Source organism: Rhinolophus sinicus, chromosome 8 (genome assembly GCF_057876585.1).
Source record: "Rhinolophus sinicus isolate RSI-liver-muscle chromosome 8, RSI-T2T, whole genome shotgun sequence".
NCBI classification, from domain to species: Eukaryota; Metazoa; Chordata; class Mammalia; order Chiroptera; family Rhinolophidae; genus Rhinolophus; species Rhinolophus sinicus.
Genome location: NC_142508.1, coordinates 61,716,584 through 61,740,372, shown reverse-complemented (window position 1 = coordinate 61,740,372; position 23,789 = coordinate 61,716,584). Strand labels below are relative to the sequence as shown.

The following is a 23,789-nucleotide window of genomic DNA, read 5'->3' as shown; positions in this document are numbered from 1 at the left end:
CAGAGAAGTTGACAAATGAACTTCAGTGGAAGATTTACAAACCTTTTCCAGTGCTAGACATTATATGACTCTATTTTTCTGTATCAACATCAATAATAAATATTTAAAAGGAAAGATTATTCTAAAATAATATCTATTCTTCATTTCAGGAACACCCTTTATTTTGACACAGACTCAATTCAATTGCAGCGATCTATTAGTAAGCAAAAGGGTCATGTTGGTGAGCATCACAATTGAAAGTTGTGAATATTATTAAATTCATTGGATCTTTTTAATATGATTCTTTTTTCCTTAAAGTATTTTGTATTTCTGCCACTTGATTCAATCTTTGCTTGGCACCAGAAACCTAATGATTTACGAGCATAACTTAGAAGTTCCAGCTGTAATGCTAGATTAAGATTTAGTAACTATGTATACCAAAGTGAGATGTCAAACAGGTGTAAATGGCTCCGTAACTATAAAAAGACTTCATCCTCATCAAAGCTGTATGGGTTGGGTTGTTAGATTTGGAGAATTTCTTTGAAGAAAGCTGTTGTTGTGCTGTGATTCCCTACCACCCCCTCAAATGGGAATGGGAGGTTTCTGCCTCTTTCCTCAAGCCTGGTGAAAGAGGTTTCAACAGGACTCAAGAGAGCTTGATATAGGTCTCCTGCAGTAAGGGGGCCATAGTGGACTGGTGTCCTGCCTTCTGACCAGGAAGTCTTGAGGACAAGAGATGGGCTCCCTAGCAGCTTTGGTGACAGAGCAGAGCCTAGCTCATGCATTGGGATCATTGTGTACTCCTCAGGTTTGTTAGTTTGTGACTCAGGTGGAATTGAAAGAGAGTGAGAGCCATTGGGTGGGTGGGTGGATTCTCTTAGAACATGTTCAGTAGGGCCACCTGGAGGGGCAGACAGCCTTCACTAGACCACAGGCTGAAAATGGACCACCAGATTGCTTCGGGTCTGAGGAAGAAATGGTCAGTTGCTGGAATAGCATGCATTAGCCAGGTAAAGAGATCTGTAAGTGAGAAGCCGTCATTGGGTGGATTGGCGTGAGGGGTATCCAAAGAACCCTCAGAAGGATCCACTGAAATCTGCTTTAAAATCCCCTTCGAAATCTGCTAGGCTGAGTGTGTGAAATCAGCTTACAACTCTGCTAGTCTCTAATAACCTTTGGGCTTATATCTTCCTGTCCTTCCTCCCTCTCTACTTAAACTCGGGAGGGAGTCAGAAATGGCATCTAGCCCACCTGGTAAGTAAGAAAGGAGGTGAGTCTAATAGACCAGGGCACCCCCTTGCAGGTAGGCAGCTACCTCCATTATGGCCCAGTGTTGGTTGGAAAGGGCTGGAGCAGTCTAACCTTTGAGGTGGAAACTTTGCCTTGTATCACGTGGGCCTGTTCTGGAGACTGAAACTCTTTCTGTTCTGAAGCACAGGACAAATTCTAGTAGCACAGGGACTTGTACTTGCTGCTGTGTCCGGAAGGCTCCTCCCCTAGAAGACTTCCACTCCTTGCTGCCTGACCCGTCCCCTGAAGGTCTTTGTTCACATGTTACCTCCTGGGCTGCCCTATTCATCATTCACACCACCCACCCTGTTCCCCTCCAAGCCCTTACCCTGCTTTATTTTTCTTTATATTACTCGTTTATATATTATATTATGCTACATCATGTCACAGTTTTGGTGTTAGAGTGTTAGTCCCCTCTCAAATATAAACACCATTGAGAGCAGGGGCTTTGTTTTTTATTTACCCTGCTGTGTCCCCAGCACTCCAAATAGTAGAATGCATTCATTCAACAAATAAATTATCAAATTGAAGCCATTCATGACTTAAAGAGTAATAAATAAATTTACTTACAATTATGTCCTGTGAGTCCTACTCCTTCAACATACTTGTTACATAAGTATTCTTTTGCTTTTTCTAAACAGCTTTATTAAGATATAATTAGTATACCATTCAATTTACCCATTTAAAGTGTACAATTCAATGGCTTTTAGTATATTCACAGAGTTGTGCAACTATCAACCACAATCAATTTTAGAATATTTTCATTGACCCTGAAAAAAAAACCCCATACTCCTTAGCTGCCATTTCCCCAATTTCCCCCCATCCCTAGTCACCTACTAATCTACTTTCTATTTCTACAGAGTTGCTGATTCTGGACATTTCATATAAATGGAATTCTGTAGTATATGGTTATTTATGACGAGCTTCTTTCACTTAGCATAATGTTTTCAAGGTTCATTCTTGTTGTAGTATGTATCAATATTTTATTCCTGTTTATGGTTGAAGAATAGTCTATTACATGGCTAGACCACATTTTGTTTATATATTTACCTGTTGATGGACATTTAGGTTGTTTCCACCCTTTGGCTGTTATGAATAATGTTGCTGTACATTTTTGTGTGGATATATGTTCAGTTCTCTTGGGTCTATATCTAGTAGTGGAATTGCGGGCTCACGTGGTTACTGTGTTTAACCTTTTGAGGAACTGCCAGACTATTTCCTAAAGTGACTGCACCATTTTACATTCCCACCAGCAGTGTATGAGGGTTCCAGTGTCTCCACATCCTTCCTATACTTGTTAACCAACACTTATTATCTGTGTTTTTTATTTTAACCGTCCTAGTGGATGTGACATGGTATCTCATGGTTTTGATTTGCATTTATCTAATTAATGACATTTTGTGTGCTTATTGGCATTTCATGTGCTTATGGCATTTCTCTTAGCTTTTTTTAGAGAAATACCTATTCAAATCCTTTGCCTATTTTTAAGAATTCAGTTATTGTCCTTTGCTTTTTGACTAAGATTTTTTTTTTGGTTTTTGTTCTGGTTTTCTTTCCTCCTCTTTAGGTAGAAGAAGTGAAGCGACGGCAGTACTCTCTTGCATTCAGCTCAGCTGGAGCCCAAGCTCAGACCTATCATGTCAGCTTTGAGACTTTGGCTGAGTACCAGAGATGGCAACGGCAGGCGTCCAAGGTGAGAAGCTGCCAAACGTCATGATGTGGGGATGAGAATGTAGAAGCCCAACAGAAATGGATTTTGAAACTAACTCCCAAAAGAACAAATTATAATTCTTACTCATTTTATTCTAGGTCTTTCTAGTGTATAATGAATGAAACATGGAATTCCACCAGGTTCTTATTATTTATATTTGCATAATATTAAATGCTTTCAAAAGTGTTTTCAGGTGCATTTACCTCTACTATCTCTGTGAGGAGGGTAGAGCCTTGAAGGAATGAGATTCAAATGACTTCCTCGACCACAGTAGGAGCCATTCCCTAACTGGTAGCCTAATGCTTCCTGGTCTGTATATATTTAGAAAAGCTTTGATGAATGACCAGATTTGAACTTACTGATGGGACATTATTATTCCTCATCACAAACCATTATTCCTGTATACTGAGGGTGATTAGCTTTTCTGCATAATTTCTGCTTTTTTATCTTGGAACAATGAAATGCTCTAAAATTGTATTGCAGTTTCCAAATTCTCTTGTTCTCTTAGCTATCTTCACAGAATTTTAACACATTTTTCTTTGTGAAGCTAAATAGTTGCATGAAGGATTTTTCAGTATAATGACCTGTCATCAAAACATGACTGACTTTTCCAGTGATATTTTGTTGGTTTTTTCTAAGACTCATTTTCTGAACCCATGTTTTATTAGCATATTATTATAGAATTATAAACCTTGTTTTGATTTTATTGAATTTTCAGTACTTGTGGTGGTAATAAAATCTGCTTGGAATAAAACTAGTTTCAATTTTTAGTAGCTATTCCATTCTTCTGCTCTGAGAAGTTCATATTTTTTGAGCATCTTTTGTATGCTAAGCAGTGTGCTGTTTGCTTGGTTATTTAATTTTATCCTCACAACATATGAAACTGCACTAGTAAATAGCAGAGCCCATGTGGCTATAGAAGGCCATGTCTCCCAATATCACACTGCTTTTCAAAGTTTTGTAGTTATTTTGAATCATCTTAACTTTACTTATAGTATGAACTGTTAGTTTCCCATCTTAATGATTTTTTTTTTTTATCCTTTGCTTATAGATACTTCACTGCATACCTTTGGGTTTTCCTAGAAGCTTATGGTTTTGGGGGAGAGTAAAAATTAACTTGTTTTTATAACGGAATAATTGGATCTCATTACCTTTTTTTCCCTCAGATCTTCTTAGCCTGTGCGTTTTTGTGTAAATGCCATTTCACACTCTGCTGGGTGAGAGTGTACAGTCCTGGCTGAGATGACTCTTCTCTTTGACCTCATTCAGGTGGTGTCCCAGCGCATCAGTACTGTTGATCTGTCATGTTACAGCCTTGAGGAGGTTCCTGAGCATCTCTTCTACAGTCAAGATATCACCTACCTCAACCTGCGCCACAACTTCATGCAATTAGAAAGACCAGGGGGCCTTGACACTCTCTATAAGTATGTGGAGAATAGGTTTCTGGACTAACGTCTTAAAACTGAATCATCATCAATATCTTATTGCTTTATACTGGAAGTGAGCATGCTCACGATCACCTATATATTCGAAAATTTCCCCACCATTTTGAAGAGGAAGTAAAAGTTTTTATTTACATAATTTTTCCACTCTCCTTTCTCCCTCTATAAAATAGAAGATAGGTGCAAAATTTCTGTTACGGAGGCAACACTGAGCTGCCATTGATCTGGACAATCTTTTTATATAAGTTATTGACAGCGATGCATGTTCTGTAGCCACAGTAAATTGAGAGATTCAGTTTATGGAAGTTTTTGAATCAAAGTATCAAGCATAAATGATGGAAATAGGGCTTTTATCTTTCTTTTGTACCTGCTACTGTGACCTCTTGAATCTTTTATTAGCTATGAAACCTCTTTCTTCTAGTAGAGAAACCATTCCACTCCTAAGGGACTATGACCCATATATTTTTCTATCTTCTTTGTTAGAATTTAGTCCCCATTCCCAACTTCCATCCATGACCCCTCCCTCCTTTCTTTAAAAATGGATGGAAGTGAATAAGTGTATGGTGTTAAGTAATCATATGGGCTTTTTGTGGGGAGGGGAGAAATCGGAAATAAAAGCATTCAAATTACATGGTGATTAAAAAGATAATACACATTGAAATGACATTTTACACACTTCCTCAATAACTTACATTTCTAGTATAATTTTCAGAAAATTATCTGATATGTTTTACAATGTTTTTCAAGTGTAAGACTATAGTAATGAGATAATTATTTTAATAATATTGGTATGTAAAAATAAAAAACTATAATTTTAAGGAAGTGGGTTTCTAACATTTCCTTTTGAGTTGCTATGAAAATAAGGTTAACCGACTTTGAGGGCAGGGTTAGGAATTCTGAAGTCAAGGCACCAAGCCAAAGGAACAATCAGTACTCAAGATCAGGACAATTAGAAATCAAGAGTTAAAAATTTGAAAGAGGGGGCGGCCGGTTGCTCAGTTGGTTAGAGCACGATGCTCATAACCCCAGGGTTGCCTGTTCAATCCCCACATGGGCAAGTGTGAGCTGCGCCCTCCACAACTAGATTGAAACAACTACTACTTGACTTGGAGCTGATGGGTCCTGGAAAAACACATTAAAAAAAAAAAAAAATTGGAAAGAGGACCATTAGAGTGAGGTACCAGGGATTCAAATCTAGAAGCAGGTGGTACAGATCATTATGGAGAACACCACCTCAGCAGTACCATCTTGCACTAGCATGGTAACAAAGTATAATCTAAGTAGAATTACCAAAGTGACTCCTATGGATCCAATTTCTGGCTAATGCAATATAGATACTTTTACTTGTATGAACAAAATAGAAGCACTAGAAATTATTAAAAATGTATGTCAGATCATATTACAGTAAAAGTCCATATTACTTACATATTTTTAAGCTCTAAGTGGTCCATTCATTTCAAGTGACATTTGAGCCAACATAATTTCAAATATGAAAAACGTTGCTTATAATGGGATTTGAGCTACATATTTGTTAGCTATTCCTGTGTCCATGAGTTGATTAATTGCTGCAAGGCTTTTGTATATTGCATGTAGAAATTTAATAAAGGAAAAGATTTCAAGCATATCAATATGACTTTGTACAAAACAATTGTACCAGCATAAGTTTAGCTTCAAGATTTTCTGCCTCTTAAAGGGTAAAAGAGAAGAACTCCCATCGCACTAGACCCAGTTTCCTTGATATATCGCATGGACTGAGCGTTAGTCATCTGAGTATCTGCTGTACACAATGTTTGGCATGTAGCCAATGCTCAATAAGTATTTGTGGAACATTATGATGGACGTTTAAAACAGATTGCTTTTTCATTCAATATTATAATTTGTGTTTTTGCTTTTTAGATTTTCTCAGCTGAAGGGCCTGAACTTGTCCCATAATAAACTTGGGTTGTTTCCTGTATTGTTATGCGAGATTTCTACCCTGACTGAGCTAAACCTTTCCTGCAATGGATTTCACGACCTGCCAAGTCAGATTGGCAATCTACTAAAGTAAGTATCTGACTTTTACTAGATTCATCTTTTGCCTTACAGAATATGGAACTTGTCTGGCATTTGGAATGAGGGTAGTACCATGAGCTCTTGCAGTGAAATAAATCCTGTAATTATGATGATTCTCGTCAGTAGCAGTTACTTGCGTACAGCAGTGACTAGTCCCTCAGTTTCAACAGCAGAGGCTCTAACTATTTTTGATGTTGGCAGGACTATCCATGTCCAATATACAGACTTATTAATAAGTCTCTACAGATAGATTTAGGATGTTTCATCATTTATTGAATTCCTAGTAAGTTAGTAACATAAATTAGAATCCATAATTCTAGCCATTCCAATTAAAACCTTTCATAAAGTAGACTTGTTTTGTTTTCTTTTTACAGTCTTCAAACTCTCTGTCTTGATGGCAATTTTCTGACTACTTTGCCTGAAGAACTGGGAAATCTGCAACAGCTTTCCTCCCTGGGAATTTCCTTCAACAACTTTAGTCAAATTCCTGAGGTTTATGAGAAACTCACTATGTTAGATAAAGTGGTTATGGGAGGAAATCAACTACAAGTCCTAAACCTAGGGGTGCTGAACAGAATGAGCCATATCAAACATGTAGATTTAAGGTAAGTTCATTCGTTACCATATTTTCTTTAGCGTGACCTCTGATGGACCTTTAAATTTTCTCTTCGTAAAGTCTTCTGTAAAACACTAGACTTTTAAAATAGTATATATTTTTAAAGCTGTAGTAAAGCTTCATCTTTCACTCAGTAGTAGAGAGATTATAAATGAGGTACAGGGGTACCACATGATTCTTCAAATTGCCTTTGACAATGGTTGTTCTGACAACCTCTCAGCTACATTTTGTGAGAATTCCCATTTCCTCGTATCCTTATCAGTGTTGGATTTTAGCAGAATTTTTCCTTATTGTCAGTATAGTAGGTAGAAAATAGTATTTCATTGTTTTAATCAATTTATTTACTTATGAGTGAAGTTGAGCTTTTTTTATGTGCTTATTGGTAGTTTGTCCATAAACTTGACCATTTTTCTATTGAAATATTGGGTTTCTTCTTGATAACCATTGTATTAATTAAAATGTTAAAGGTTTTACTACTAATAGTTTTTATAAGAGTTTTATTTTAACAGAAAAATTTATTGAAATACAGGAAAATGAGAACAGGCCAGTGTACATTAAATGATATACTTGTATAGAAGAAAACCAAGAACTCATTTTCTGTATTAATAATTTGCCCTTGAACAATTCCATATGGAAACAGATTATTTACCTCTTCATTAATTAATATAATGTGATTACTAGACAGAGTAGGCAGAACAATGGGAAGAAGTATGGCTGCTTCCTCTTGCTCTTGGCATGGTGCTCCATGACTGCTTTGCTACTCACTCACCGAGAATGTTATGTTCATCTTGTTCCTTTGTCCTGGTCCTTCGTCCCTTCCCAACTTTATTAGGTATTTGGATGTAAGTTTTTAACTTTGTAGGTGTGGTCCCTTTTTCCTTTCTCTTTATATATAATTTGTTAATGTATTTGCCACTCTGAATTGTCTAACAATTTATAAACAAAGAACTCAGGGTACAGCTATCTGATTATTAGTATCTTGCAAAGTGAGGCAAGTAGTGAAATTCTTAAGTTGTTTAGGAAAGGGAGAATGGGATCATACTGCTCCTGTTTTTCTTTTGGTAAGCACGTTTAGTAGAATTTATTACTAATGGTTTCCTTATTTCTGAATATTAAGGATGAACCATTTGAAAACCATGGTTATTGAAAATCTGGAAGGAAATAAATACATCACCCACATGGATTTGCGGGACAATCAACTGACTGACTTAGATCTTAGCTCCTTATGTAGCTTGGAGCAGCTACATTGTGAGCGGAACCAACTGAGGGAGCTGACACTCAGTGGCTTCTCCCTTCGAACTCTCTACGCCAATTCAAACAGTGAGTTCTCTATCCAGCCTCCTGTTTTTTTTTCTTATAGCTCTCGTCAGAGCTTTCTAAGAGTAATTGCATTTGTGATGTTCCTTAGCCACTCTGCAAAGTGAAGTTTGAGGTCCATTGAGACCTAGTTTTATCTTTTAAGTTTGCTGTCAATACTAAAGTGGTTGAAATATGCATTAAAAGATATCGCAAAATACTTTGAGCTTCACTAAGTGCCAAATATTTACTAAATATTTAGCCCGTTGCCAATTTCTAATCTAAAACCTGTACTGCCTCAGTTCTAGAATGAGAAGCCCCTCATTTCAGTAGTGATTTGCTCCAGGAATATTTTTCAATGTAAAAGGCCTCATATTTGTGGAGGCCATTCTCTTTTTGGAGAGTTCTTCTTTACCAAAGAGGTTATAATTTCTTTTTCTGTGTTTAAAGAAGGAAAAGATGATCAGTTTCACTCACAGAAATGCAAATTTAGATATTACAAGTTTATACTCATCAAATAGAAAAATGCTAAGTGCTATTGAAGATATGGAGAAGCAGCAAATCTTATACACTGCCAGTGAGAGGGCCAGTTGGTAAAACCACCTTGGAGAGCAATATGACAGTGTTAGAGAAGTCAAAGATGCATATAGCCCATATTCTAGCAGTTCTCTTGCTTGAACTATCTCCCAAAGACTCATGTGCAGAAGGAGATGAGTACAAGAATGTTTATCACAGCACTGTTTGTTATAGTTATAGTGAGAAAAATAAAAAATATGACCATTAATAGGAAAGTGAATAAGCTAAACCGTGATATTTTTATACAGTAGAATATTACACAGCAATGGAAATCAATGTGCTGAAGCTTTGTGTGTTAATACAGATAAATCTCAGAAACATTTTTGAGCAAAATAGAAAGTGCATAATTATATGTATGCTGTTACAGTTATATCAAATTTTAAAATACAAAATGTTTTCGTAGCTATAAGTATGCCATAACACTATGAAAGAATCCATGGGAATAATAAAAAATCATATTCAGAATGATGTTTACCTCTTGGTATGTGCAGAGTTTTAATTCTAATTTTAAAAAGTCTGAAGTATACACATAAGGCAGAATGTGAAAAATTGTTAAAAGCTAGGTGATGGGTGAAAGAGTATTCATTATTTTTATTTTTCTGTATCTTTAAAATACATTAGGATAAAAGATAGTTAGGGATTACTCTTGTGATTTCCTTTCATTATGTTACAGAAGCTTCAAATTGTAGCTTAGATTAATTGCGTAGGTCAGAGTAGTGTCAAAGCTGATGAGTGTTGGCTTGTTCTGTTTATAAATATTGTGAGATGGTAATAGGTCTTCTGCCATGGAAATATTTATTACCAGTCCCATTCTCTATTCTTAATGTATTTAAAGAATCTGCATGACTGGCCCCATTAGAAAAGACCTCATTGACATACATGCAGTTTTTCTTGGTAACCAAGATTCTATCATAGTACTGAACTAAAGGGAGTTTGTGTTAAGTTAGCTACTCTGTTTATGGAATCCTTAAATTCCACAACCAGGAAGAACTCACATCAACACTTGCAGTTTGGATGCCTCAAAAGTAAAGATCTCAGCTTCACAAAAGAAGTTATCCAAATGATTAGCAAATATACGAAAAGGCAGTCAACTTCACTAGTCATCAGTGATGTGCAAATTGAAACCCCAGTGTGACACCACTAAACACCTACCAGAATAACTAGAATGAAAAAGATGGAAAATACCAGTGTCAGCTGTTGGGTGTGTAAATTGGTACAGCCGCTTCGGAAAACTGTTCAGTAGTATCTACTAAAGCTGAGCATTTGTACCTCCTATACTCCTCAGTTCCTCTCCCAAACTTACCTCAACATAAATGCATATTAGGCCACAAAAGACATGGATGAAAATGTTCCTAGAAATATGCACTATCCATAGTAACCCCAACTGGAAAAGACTTAAATGCCCTAACTCTAAAATGGATTAATAGATTGTGGTATAGTCACAAAAAAGTTTTATATAGCTGTGAGAATGAATGAACAATAATATAAGCAAATATTTGCAATAATATGAGCAAATCTCACAAGTACAATGTGGAGTGAGCAAAGCCAGATCAAAAACTTTACATGCTGTATGTGTATATTTATGTCAGTGAGCAAAAGTAATCTGTAGTTTTGGCAGTCAGGATGGTATTGCCCTTGTGGAGCAGTGACTAAAAGGGTAGATGAGGGGAAGCTTCTAGAAAGCTAGTAGTAACGTTCTGTTCTTGGTCTGGGCACTGGTTACAACAGTGTTCTGTTTGTAAAAATGTGTTGATCTGTACACTTAAGATTGTTGCCCTTTTCGATATTTATGTTTTACTTTAATTAAAAGTTAAAGTATTGCCAGTGAAAATCCAATTACTAATTTTTAAAAAATAAGTAGTTACTGTTAGTATTTAACAACTTCCTGATCTAGTGTGAATCCAGTGCAGTACATGAGATCCGTCAGTTGCTGCATTTGGTTTTCAAATTGGGATCAAGCAGTTAACGTGAGTTACCTATTGGTTTTTATCTTTAGTTCATCTCAGTAGATGACGTCAGTCTTCTCTCTGATGATTTCACTAAGCCAGTTTTCCCTTATTTACTCTGTTACTTCCTTCCTTAGAGAATATCACTAACACCTGTGTGTGTTTTTTATTAGGGCTGACGACAGTGAATGTCTATCCAGTACCCAGTCTTCTCACTTCTCTAGAACTTTCCAGGTGAGTGTGGTGCTTGTTTGATTTTTAATATTTAAGAGATATAGGTGGTTAATTTGGTGGCTTTGAGGTACCAGAAATCTAAATATATTGAAATATTTGGCTAACCTAGAGAAGGGCAAAAGGATGAATAGAAGAATAAGTTTAATGGCCATCCTGTCTAGTTAAAGGAAGGGTCCTCTTGAAACAGAAAGGTGCCTATGAATTACTCGTTCTTAAAGTCTATGGCTTTAGGATGAAATGAATCATGGCATTGATTTCCTATTTGCCAGTTGGAATCAGATAATTATTGGTTTTTAGATAGTGGTTTATTTTTAAATTTTTATTACTCTTTTGATACTCTTGTAACCCAGGTTGATCTGATCTTCAGAGAGATAGTGGTTATGTTTAGGATTTTATTACTTCTCGTGGTGGTCAAGAATAAACATAAATGAGGTTTGCTTTCTTTACTTCATTCATTTTTTAACATGTTAGGCATTCAGGATTCAGTGGTTGCATTTTACAATCTAGTGTAGTGTTTGACAAACAAGCAGTTACAGGCAGAATCGTAAGTGCTGTGAGTATAGAGTGCTAGAAACAGGTACACGGGGTAGTGGGCAGAGTCCTATATGGTCAGGGCTGTTGCAAAGTTTAAATGAGATAATAAATGCAAAATATGTAGCGCAGTGCTTGGCATAAAATAGTCTCACGATACTAGCTGTTATAGCCAGGTTTCTTTTTGTTGCTGTTACTTTATTGTCATTATTATTATTAAGCTATTGTTTTAGATTCCCTTCCATGCATTTCTATCGTATGAGGTGTGATCAAACAATATGGTGAATGTATAAATAATAAATTTATTACAGTGTAAGACACATTGCCAGTAACCCCCCTCAAAATACTCCCCCTCTCTTCAAACACACTTATCTCATTGTTCTTGCCACTTTCTGAAGCAGCCCTGGAAGTCCTCTTTCATGAATGTCTTTTGTTGCACTCTTGTGGCTGCCTCGAAGTCCTGAATCTTTTTTTTTTCCCTGAATCATTTTGACTTTGGGAAAGAGCAGAAGTCACACGGTGCCAGATCTGGTGAATAAGTTAGATGAGGACACACCGTAATGTTTTTATGTAATAAAAATTGCCGTATACCAGAAGTGATGTGTGACACGGAGCATTGTCATGTGGAGGATGATATATGGCACACTTTAAAACACACCTCTCAACCGTAACTCACATTCAACTGACTGCATGGAACAAGCTGAAACTTGTCACACACTGTTACTGAGGTTCGACGCGCCGCTTCCCGTATTGAAGCTCCCTGCCTTTCCATTGGATGGCACTTGGCAGCAGCATTCACCATATTTTGTGATCGCAACGGAAAGACTCCGTGTCACACATCGCTTCTGGTATACGGCGATTTCTGTCAAATCGAACCATTACGGTGTGTCCTCATCCACCTTATTCACCGGATCTGGCACTGTGCGACTTCTGGCTCTTCCCCAAAGTCAAAATGACCATGAAAGTTCGAATCGATTCAGGACATTGAGGCAGCCACAACAGCATAACTAAAGACACGAAAGAGGACATCCAGAACTGCTTCAGAATGAATGAAATAAGTGTGTTCAAAGAGAGGAGGAGTATTTTAAGGGTGATTAATGGCAATGTGTCTTACACTGTAACAATTTTCTTTTTATTTTTAATTTCGGCTTTCACCGTATATTTTGATTACACCTCGTATCTTCCTAATAAAATCCCAGCATGGATAAAGTTTACCTTCTCTGCTGAGTTTGATCCTTGCTGAAGAAAATCATATGGACACCACTATAAATTCATGCTTTCCACCCTTATCTGGAGCTTATTGGCCTTTTCTCTTGTCAGCTCCTTGCAGTGTCCTGGGCATCTGTTCCAAATGGCTCAGCTTCCCTCAACTGCACTGTCCCTCATCTTTACTCTAGAGCGTAGTTTCCTACTTGACTGAGAAAATAGAGGCCATCTTGGGTGATGTCCCTGAGCTTCCTACCACTTTGCTTAAATTAATAAAAATTCATATCCATTCTCAGCTTCTTTCCTCTGTTCAGGGCCAGTCCAGCCATCCGTGTCTTTGATCCTGTCCACTCCACTCCCACTGCTCCATTAGTCACCCTCCTCCTCCCCTCTTGTGTGGTCAGTGTCTTCCTTTTTCTCAGTCCATACACTCAATCATGTCTTTCCTGTCTTTAGCAAACAAAAAAAGTTCCTTTTATCTTGCAGCTCCTCCAGCTACTATCTAATCCTTCTCATCCCCTTTTTGTCCAAATTTCTCGAGAATTATTTGCATTTGTTGGCTCAGTTTTCTCAGTTCCCATTTGCTTATCACACTACATCTTGCTTTAGACCTTCTCTTATGGAACTTTTCTATATTGACACTGTTAATGGTGTATTTTCTTCAAACATGCTATTTCCTCAGCTGATTAACACGATCGGACTTTTTTCAGGCCCCTTTACCATTCCGTCTGTCTCTTGCGTGCTCCTTTATAGGTTGCTTTATAGCTAGCTCTTTATAGGTTGCTTATTCCAGGGTCTGTCCTTGGCCCACTATACTTCTCATTTGACATGATCTCATTTACTCCAATGATTTCAGCTACACCTCAGTGTCATGGTCACCCAGATGGTTAGCCCAGATGCTCTTCTTTCAGCCTCAGACCCAGGTGTCCAGTTTCATACTAAGACATTTAGACCTGTGCTTCTCCAAGTGCCTTAAATATGTGCAAAATTAAACTCATTATCCACCCCTTCACCTCATTTTAATTTGATGTCTTGTGACTATTTTAGCTTTTTGGCATTAACATAAGACAGTCATATACAGATGGACACCACTATAAGTTCAGTTTCCTACCTCGTTTGGAGCTTATCAGTACTTTCTCTAGATCTAATTTTTTCCCTAGTCATCTAGGCTAGAAACCTGAAAGTCATTTTTGATTCTTCTCTCTGCTCTACTCCCATGTCTAATCCATTTCCAAGTAGTTTTGATATTTGCCTCCTATGTATTTCTGGAGTCCCTCTCCTCCCCTCCCCTCCATGTTCATTGCCACTCATTTAGTCCCATGTCATTTCTTGTCTGGAATTCTGTAACAGCTTCCTGATTATTCGTCTTTTTACTAATATAACCACCTCAACCAGACCTCCATGTATCCACAGAGTGAACTATTCAAAGTGCAAAACTGACAGCCTCCCCACTGCTTACAGACCCTTTTGTGATCTCCCTATACCTGCAGGATAAAGTCTAGACATGATTTAGGTCTCTCCAGGTATGTTTCTTACCACTCTCTGATCCATATGCTCCAGCATTACTAAGCTGCTTATGATTATTTCCACATATATCATGCCATTTCTTTTCTTGCCTCTGTGTTCCACCTCATGTTGTCACCTCTTTGTTGGAATGTTCCCCTTAACTCAAGTCATTGTACAACATTTTTAAAATTCTAACCTAGGTGTTATTTCTTAGGGACCTCGCCTTGATGCATTTCAGGCCAAGTGCTTCCTTTACTAAGCCATTATAGCAATATCTGCATTTCTCTCACAGCACTTTTTTCATTCTGCCTCATCATATCAATCAATCAATCAGTAAATACTTTGAGACCTAGAGAAGCTAAACAACATCTGAAAATAAAATTCCTTTTACTAAATGTCTGCCCAGTGCTCTACTAAATATTTGAGCTCATTCTAAATGATTGAAGCTCCTGCACCACTAGTTATCTTTTGTCTCTACTTCCTTATTCATTCTGTTCACTTTCCCCAGAATTTGCTTTTCTTCTCCTGCATTTTTTTCTCCAGAATTTGCATTTTCTTCTCCTGCAGTCATTACTTGTGGAAATCCTACTTACCTTCAAAAGTTTGTTGAAAATGCCACTTCCATTAAGTCTTTCCTCATCTCTCCCTCAGTCATCCACCACGTGTGCTATCCTACTCCTGAAAGCCTTTGTATCTTCTTTGAACATATAGCATAATTGATCCATTATTATACATGTCTGTACTTATCTCTGTCCACAATTTCTATCAACACATTCTTTGAGCACCTACTGTATTCCAGGTAGTGTACTAAGAATGCCTTGGGGTTAGTGCTGCTGCCCTCAAGGGGCTCAGGGGCCAGTTAACAGATATATTACAGAGAGTGAAATGAGTTCCACTCATCATTTTAAATGATGACTTTTCATTATTTTCTACAGAAACCTGCTGGAGTGTGTCCCTGACTGGGCCTGTGAAGCAAAGAAGCTAGAAATATTAGATGTGAGCTATAATCTTCTGACAGAGGTTCCTGTGAGGTAAGTGTGTGTTAATGCATTATTTATGTATGTGTGCAGCAATACATATGTTTGTATGCATGTATCAGGGTCTTGCTCTGGATAAGCTAGTCAACACCATCAGTGTTAAGCTTCACATTTAAGGAAGTTTTTTGTTTGTTTCTTTGTACTGTTCCCCCCACCCACCCACCCAGAATTCTTAGTAGCTTGAGTCTTAGAAAACTGATGTTGGGACACAATCACGTGCAAAACCTTCCAGTGCTGGTGGAGCACATCCCTCTTGAGGTGTTGGATATTCAGCATAACCTACTAACCAGACTGCCGGATACCCTCTTCTCCAAGGCCTTAAAGTAAGTACGATACATTTTATTTGGAAGAGCAGCATCATTGCCTAAATAAACTACACTGACTTGTCATGTGAGTGACCTTTGGAACTATATTTACAATGTTTCCCTCATAGTCTAGCTATGGGTGGAGACTTATTTGCAATTTCTGTGTAATAAAACATGACACTGTTTTATGAAGCAGTAATCTTCAACTCAAAGTTGAAATAACCATCAAATACTTAAGAAGTTTTAGTGTTGTAAACAATTTCAAACAGCTGGGGAAGGTTCAGAGTTTCATCTCAGAAAACGAATTCAATATGACCTTTGAAGAGAAATTACAGCATTATGATACAGCTTCCTTGTTAATTTTCAGCTTTTGAATTAGGAGAAAAGGACATACCACTAAAGTTATTTTAGTTTTTGCTTCTAGCTTTATCAAACTACCATTAAGTTTCATTCTCTATTTGCAGCGTTTGTTTGCTACCTCCTTTGAAAACTGCATTTAAAAATAACATTGTTCTAAAAGGTGTTATTTACTTTCTCATTTAAATTAATAATAGATTAATAATGTCTTCATATTTTAATACCCAAAATCAGGTTTAGCTCATATGTACATCACCATAAAATGAAAACTAGTTTTCATTTTAAACCACTTCTCTTCTGCAGTATGGATAAGGCCCTGTTGTCTTCAATTTAGAAATGGAAAAAACAGAGATAAGCAGTAGTGATTTAACATAAGGCTAAAGAAAACATACAAAAAGCATTTAGCACACCAGTGTGTGTCTCGTTCTTTGTCAGTGTATACTTCTCTTAATGTATAATACACCTGGTTGGATTTTCCTAGAAATAAATTCTTTGGAAATTGTAAAAAATGTTTAAAGGAGATTTTCTTTTTGGAAAGATTATATGGCGTCTCAATGCAGTAACATTTGTTAATTAACAAGTATTTGTTAGTAATGCATAATACTGCATTTGGTTCTAATGACAGTCTGAATAAAATTAGTTTACAACCTTAGAATCTGTAGAAAGTAAGTTATTTAGCAACTGTAGCAAACTGTCAGTGATACTTTTTTAACACTAACTCTTCACAGCACTTCTAGGACATACAAAGACACAGACACACAGTAGCAACAGCTTAAAAGCGAATTAGGCATGTAGATTACACAAAATGGAGAAGCTTTAAGAACACAGAACACGTCTAATAATAGTAGCTGCCTTTTATTGAGCATGCTCTCTATATATACCAAACACCATGCTAAGCAAATTTTTTAAATCATGGCATGGTATTTCACCTGTTAGATTGGCAGAGATTAAAATGAATTATGGTACTCAGTGTTGACAAAGGTGTGAACACATCTTTGGCATTCTTATATCCTTATGTACAATTAAATTATACATAAATCTAGGTATAATTTGGTATGGCCTTTCTGGAAATCAGTTTGGCCATATCTATATCTATATCTATATATATCTATATCTATAGCTATATCTATCTATCTATCTGTAAATCTTAAAGTTATGTATATCTTTTGACCCCACAAATTCTGCTTCTGGGAATGTAGCATAAAGAAATAATTGGATAAGGACACAAAGGTGCTCATTACAAAGTCTATGGTAGAAAATAGTTGGAAACAGCCTATAGCTCCATTATTAGGGGATTATAATGGGTTTGGCTGAATAAATATGATGCTGTTGAAATCAGACAAAAATTTTTCTGGAGGGTGTCTTCACAGTTGTTTGTGAACATGATACTCAAAACAGCACTCTTTCAGGGGAGATACAGTTACTAAAAGATGAAGTTAGGGTCGAATCAGGCCACTACAAAAGCTTGGGACCACAACCAAGCCTGTATTCTTTCCTCTCTCTTTGGCTTGCATGAGTTGAGTAAAAGGAACTCTGCTTGTTTAGAATCAATTTAGAGAAAACTATCTGGAGGAAATGACTTTTGTCATGAGATTGGGAGCATGGAATGGCCGTGTTCCCTCCTGAGATGGCATAGTAGTTTCTACATTAGAAGGCTACAGATAACCATGAAGGAAATGATGACTTGTGTGTGTTCTGTCAGTCTCAGATACTTGAATGCATCTGCAAATAGTCTGGAGTCTTTGCCATCTGCTTGCGCAGGGGAGGAGAGTCTGAGTGCCCTGCAGCTGCTCTATCTGACCAACAACCTCCTGACTGATCAGTGTGTGCCCGTCCTGGTTGGGCACCCACACCTGCGAATCTTGCATCTAGCAAACAACCAGCTACAGACTTTTCCTGCAAGGTAAGTGAATGCATACTGGTCGTTTCAGACAAATAACATGAATTCTGCATTTGTCAAACTGCAGAGCAGCTATCTTACTGGGTTCTCTTGCTGTATGTTGAGTGACTTACTGAAGCTGTGATTCCACTAGTTTAATGGGAAAAGCTGTTTGTACCCAGTTGTTAAGTATCAGTAATGAGAAGTTGTAGTTAAAATTGTTTAATTCTTAGTTCTAATTACTTATTAATGAATGATCTGAGAATTTTCAATCCACAAAGGTACAGGCTTATAAGATAAAGAAATTCTGAAGACAGTTTTTCTGTTCTCTTGTCAACACCCTTTTATAAAAAACTGTTGAGTCTATTAATTTATTCATGACATGCAGTTGACACCTGAACAACATGGAGGTTGGGGTGCCAATCCCCATGCAATTGAAAATCCATATGTAACTTCTGACTCCACATTCGGCCCTTTACATATGTGGATTCAACCAACTGTGGATTGAAAAGTGATCTGCGATTGGGAAACTGAGGTTGGGAATGCAAAAATACTGTCTTTAATCCACCATTGGTTGAATCTGTGGATGTGAAACCTGTGGATAGAAAGGACCAACTATATTTATTGAAAAAAATGGTCTGTGTGTAAGTGGACCTGCACAGTTCAAACCCATTTTGTTCAAGGGTCAACTGTATATATTGAATACCTACTGGGGCCAAGTACCTGTGTAAATACTGGGTAAACAGTGATGATTAAGTTACAGTATCTGTTCCCAAGGAACTTACAGTCCAATTGGGGAAACAGACAAGTAAGTATATGCACAATTGCAGTGCAGTGTAATAAATGCAAGATGCTAAAGATATGCAAAAGTAGCTGGCTGTACTGCACAGATCCTGTGGGTGGGGTTAGCCTTCCTGAAGGAAGAGATGAAGCCAGGCTACACCTGTAAGGAGACATTTAATGTGGTCAAAGTTTTAAACAGCGTCAGTGGAGCAATAAATATCTTCCAAAATACATTTGATAAAAAAAACTTTTGATACCAGAAAAATCCATCTACATCATGAAAGTCATTAAAAATCATGTTTTCAAAAACTAAGAAAATAGGGAAATGATGTTTGGTATCATTTGAATGAAATTATATCTGTATATGTACACACATGATTCAGCAGGAGCAGTCTCCTTGGTGAGCCCTTCCCTTCGCTGGTGTCTGATCATTTCATTATGATTTGTCACCTGGCAGTGAACCAGGCGCCTTTGTACTCTGGCTGCTAGAAAACTTGCTTGGCTCATTTTGGGTGCAGTGTGGTATTCTGGTCTTTCTTTTTCAGCAAACTAAATAAATTGGAACAACTGGAGGAATTGAACCTAAGTGGCAACAAGCTTAAAACCATCCCCACGACCATAGCGAACTGCAAAAGGCTGCACACCCTTGTCGCACACTCCAACAACATCAGCATTTTCCCAGAAATTCTGCAGTTGCCTCAGATCCAGGTACTTTATGTGGTGAAATGATGTCCCAACAAGGGGAAATGGTAGGAATGTGAATGAGGTTGATCCCTTCTCATAAGGAAGAAGGAAGTGGCAGTTTGAGATCACAGTATATATAGTTGATCCTGGGAACAAACTAAGTTCCTTTGGAGGGTATAATAGGAAAGTGAGCATTAGGGAGTTAAGAATTAACTACCTGCGATGTATTTTCTTTTGATTTCTCCATTTTTCCCTCAGTTTGTAGACCTAAGTTGCAATGACTTGACAGAAATCCTGATTCCAGAGGCTCTGCCTGCTACCTTACAGGACCTTGACCTGACTGGAAACACAAATCTGGTTCTGGAACATAAGACACTGGACACATTTAGGTAAGAAAAATTTTGAAATTGAATCCCTATGTGCTCTTAGTCCCACCAGCCCCGTGTGGGTCTTCATAAGGACTATGGATATTTCAATTATTTAAAGGAATAGAATGAAGGAAGCCATGAAGCCCTCGGTTTTGTTCTTTGATTCGTTTATGGATAGATGTTCTATCCAGTGGTCAGCCCATTTATGTTAGAACTCAGCATCATGACTACTGCTCACCCACCCACGGAATATCTTTACATGGCAGGCATAGATATTTTAGGTGGCACAGGTCACATTACATTACAACATCTAAGAGACAATGCAAGCTCACTCATTGTACCAAGACTTCATTGTATCAAAATATTTAAAATAAGTAGACGGCTAAAACGTAGAAATCTTTGGGGTGCTTAGTTTTCATTGAAATGAATGGTATCAGTTGTAACAATATTTGGCCCCTATTTCTTCCTCCTACCCTTCTCCTTTTTCTCTCCTCTTTGATCAGTGGGCCAGCACACTACTTCCAGTCAGTCTCTGAAAATGAATCTTGCTCTGTCAACAGATTATTTTATAAAAACATATTGTTGGGATGGTTTTTGTAAAATACAGAAGCATGTATGGTTTAATCTTCCCATTTTCCACTTTCTACAGCCATATCACAACCCTGAAAATTGATCAGAAACCTTTGCCAACCACTGAGTCTACAGTTACATCAACCTTCTGGAGCCACGGACTGGCTGAGATGGCAGGGCAGAGAAATAAGTGAGTATCTTGGCCATGGAGACTGAGAAAGAAAAAATGCAGCTCCTGACATCTGGGAACTGATCTGATGCTGAAATCCAGGCCAGGTTCTCCTGTTGGACATAAACAAATCAGAATGCCAACATCAGATAATATCTCTCTGAGACCATGATCCAGTGAGACAAAAATAACATGAATGCACAGGCCACAAAATACCGAAAGCTCTCTTTCCTGGCTAGAATGGGTGACTGCTACTTTTTGTACCAACTATAGCTTTATCCTCATACCAATCTTTTCCTGTAGATGCGATTTATTGAGATACCCAACTACAGAATGGCCGTGCTTTCTGACAGCACCCAATCTAGTATGATAACCCTCTTCTTTAGACATTCCCCCAAGTGAGCAAACCAAAGCCCATATCCTATACTATGTTTTTGCAACACCCACTTACCTATACATCCCAGAGTTCCATGGCCTTCTCCCTTGCTGCAGGCATAACAAACTCAACTTTTCAACCACAGGTGTGATCCTGGGGGTCTTTAACTGAAGGCATTTAACAATACTAGGCCTTAATCACTACTAAGAAAAAATATTTAATCTTTCCAGCCTTTGGTAAAATTACAGAGCTAATTCATTGCCCATGAATGTGGCTGAATTCCCTCATTTCTTATGATATCAACTCTTTCAAATGTTGCTTAATTATCTTGTCTAACACTTTTTTTCATGTGTAGATTAAGATTTACTCCTGTTCTTCTCCACACTCAATTAGATCCAGCCTTTCTAAAAAAGGTTCCCTGGAGAATAATGCTTTTACCAATAACTTTCTTTGGTGTTTGTCGTTTTCCTGTTTCTGTGGTAGGCTGTGTGTATCAGCTCTAGCTGTGGATAACTTTGCAGACGGGGTGGGAGCTGTGTATGGCATGTTTGACGGGGACCGAAATGAGGAGCTCCCTCGCCTACTCCAGTGTACCATGGCAGATGTTCTTTTGGAAGAGGTACAGCAATCGACTCATGACACAGTTTTCATGGCTAACACCTTCTTGGTATCTCACAGGTAAGCAGGTGGGTTGAATAATCCCTAACTCAGTTCTACTTTTGGAAAATAAATCTCACTGAGCCAGAAGGTCAGGATCTAAATTATAGGTACAGGATCGAGGTGAGATCTTGCTTCTTCTGCTATGACTGTTCTCTCTATATCAGTGTGGAATGTGGGGACTTGGGTTCTTTTAAAGAGCCTGTGGGGCCATCTGTGTTTTTTCTATTGAAGCCAAAGGCTCTTGAGGATCTGGAAAGCCCAGAAATCATGTGCAGAAGGTTTTGTGTATACATATGCATTTGTACATTTGGGGGAAGGAAGATGGAAACGTTTTTATAAAATTCTCCAGAATCAGTGACCTACAAAAGGTTAAGCACTGATCAGATTCATATATTTAGAATACTTACTGGGATTTACTAACCAATCTTCTAAGCCACTTAAGGGCAAAAACACTATATAAGCAAATTATTGAAAATTTTAGTAGCTAATAGAGCATCTTGCACATCAGGATATACACAACTGAGAGGTTGTAAACTTGAATAATCAAGGTTGAAATGGAACAGCCTGGAGCTCGAGCTGTTTTTATCTCTCATTACAACACAAAGCAAAGACGTTGGGAAAGGAGTCTATTTTTTCAGTAATAGAATTGAGGATGGAACTTGGCAAAATAAAGGGTTTGGGAAAAAAAACTCAGTTTATGAAGTACTTCCCAAGAGCTGGGCATTATACCAAGCATTTCTCATACTATATCTTTAATTTTCAAATTAAGCCGAAGAAGTGCGTATTTTATCAGAAAAATTTCTGAGAAAAATAACTTGTTGAGGATCTACAGCCAGTAAATAGCAGAGCTGGAATTTGAAACCAGATCTTTTTGATAGTATCTGCTCTGCTTACCGTCGTGTACCAAATGCTGGGGGATGGATGCCATGTGTATGAGAGAAATACAAGGAAAATTATGGTCCTTCCTCCAGGGAACTTATAACCTAAGTGAGTGGTTCTCAATGTGTTGTTCTAGGACCAAGAGCCTCAGCATTACTGGAAACTTGTTAGAAATGCAGATTATTGGGCCAGCCCCTTACAACTGAATCAGAAACTCTGGGCTACCCCCAGAAGGTCCAGCAATCTGTTTTTTAACAAGCCCTCTAGGTGATTCTGATGCTGTAAAGTTGAAACCACTGAATTAGGCCATTGTAGTCTATAATAAGACACAAGCAGAAGGAGCAGAAAAGATGTACTTTCAGTGTCTCCCCTACCCCACGCTTTATGTAAAATTCCTTTTCTCAGTTAGCTTAGAGTGGAAGGCAGAGCTCTCTTCACCATCACCTTGAGGGTGAGGCTGGTTCACAGTCACATGGCAGGAAAAAAGGAAAATATAGACGTGGAGGACCACCACTTTTATTCTGAAACTAGTACCATGTCTTCATTTTCTTTCAAAACAGGAAATTAGGCATGGCTGGTCAGAAGCTGGGCTCCTCTGCTCTCCTTTGTTACATCCGCCCTGACACTGCCGATGCAACAAGTAGTTTTAGCTTGACTGTGGCCAACGTTGGCACTTGTCAAGCAGTCCTATGCCGAGGTGGGAAACCAGTGCCCCTCTCTAAAGTCTTCAGCCTGGAACAGGATGCGGAGGAGGCTCAAAGAGTGAAGGACCAAAAAGCCATCATAACAGAGGTGAATCTCGCTCTCCACCAGTCACTTCTATTCCCCAAGTGTAGTGAGTGTGTTCTGCACAGAGGCAGTGGAGGTCCATTTTCTTCCTATAAAACCTTGTAAATTGTATCCAAGCCAGATAATGGTACTAGAAGAAAATCTAATGAGCATTTAATGACTAGCAAAAAGAAAAAGCAAATTAATTAGGAAAACAATCCTAATTTGTGATTCTTCAGATGTACAGCTAGCATGGAAAATGAATACAGATGTCCCCTCTTTGGTTAATTTCCAAACAGAAGGAAAAAAGTTCTATAGTTTGACATCCCCTTTCTGAAATGCAAACTTTTCCAAATATGTTTTCTGTTTGTATTATAAATGGCTTAATATGCTCTGGTGGGTGTTTGTCGTTGTTTGTTTTTTTACAATGACCACATCAGTATCTACTATTCTATAGCTTTCCTCCTGATTTAGAAATTAGCATAACAGTTTTGCTTTCAAAGAGACTTTAGCAATTACATGTGAACATTGTTTACTGCAAAGCAGAATTCTACTCAGATCATTTACTC

At 37.8% G+C, this 23,789-nt stretch overlaps 1 protein-coding gene across 3 annotated transcripts in view; it reads left to right on the top strand.

Moving 5' to 3' along the window:
- Positions 1-23,789, top strand: part of PHLPP2 (PH domain and leucine rich repeat protein phosphatase 2) — a 66,453-nt gene that overhangs the window by 35,910 nt on the left and 6,754 nt on the right. For all 3 annotated transcript variants that reach the window (XM_074314625.2, XM_019757390.3, XM_088800259.1), the window contains exons 5-18: positions 2,837-2,962; positions 4,250-4,404; positions 6,319-6,465; positions 6,849-7,079; positions 8,208-8,410; positions 11,082-11,142; positions 15,321-15,416; positions 15,590-15,745; positions 17,787-17,987; positions 19,292-19,454; positions 19,689-19,819; positions 20,448-20,558; positions 21,397-21,591; positions 23,013-23,244. In XM_074314625.2, coding sequence (XP_074170726.2) covers positions 2,837-2,962; positions 4,250-4,404; positions 6,319-6,465; positions 6,849-7,079; positions 8,208-8,410; positions 11,082-11,142; positions 15,321-15,416; positions 15,590-15,745; positions 17,787-17,987; positions 19,292-19,454; positions 19,689-19,819; positions 20,448-20,558; positions 21,397-21,591; positions 23,013-23,244 — 2,208 coding nt within the window. The remainder of the gene's footprint in view (positions 1-2,836; positions 2,963-4,249; positions 4,405-6,318; positions 6,466-6,848; positions 7,080-8,207; positions 8,411-11,081; positions 11,143-15,320; positions 15,417-15,589; positions 15,746-17,786; positions 17,988-19,291; positions 19,455-19,688; positions 19,820-20,447; positions 20,559-21,396; positions 21,592-23,012; positions 23,245-23,789) is intronic.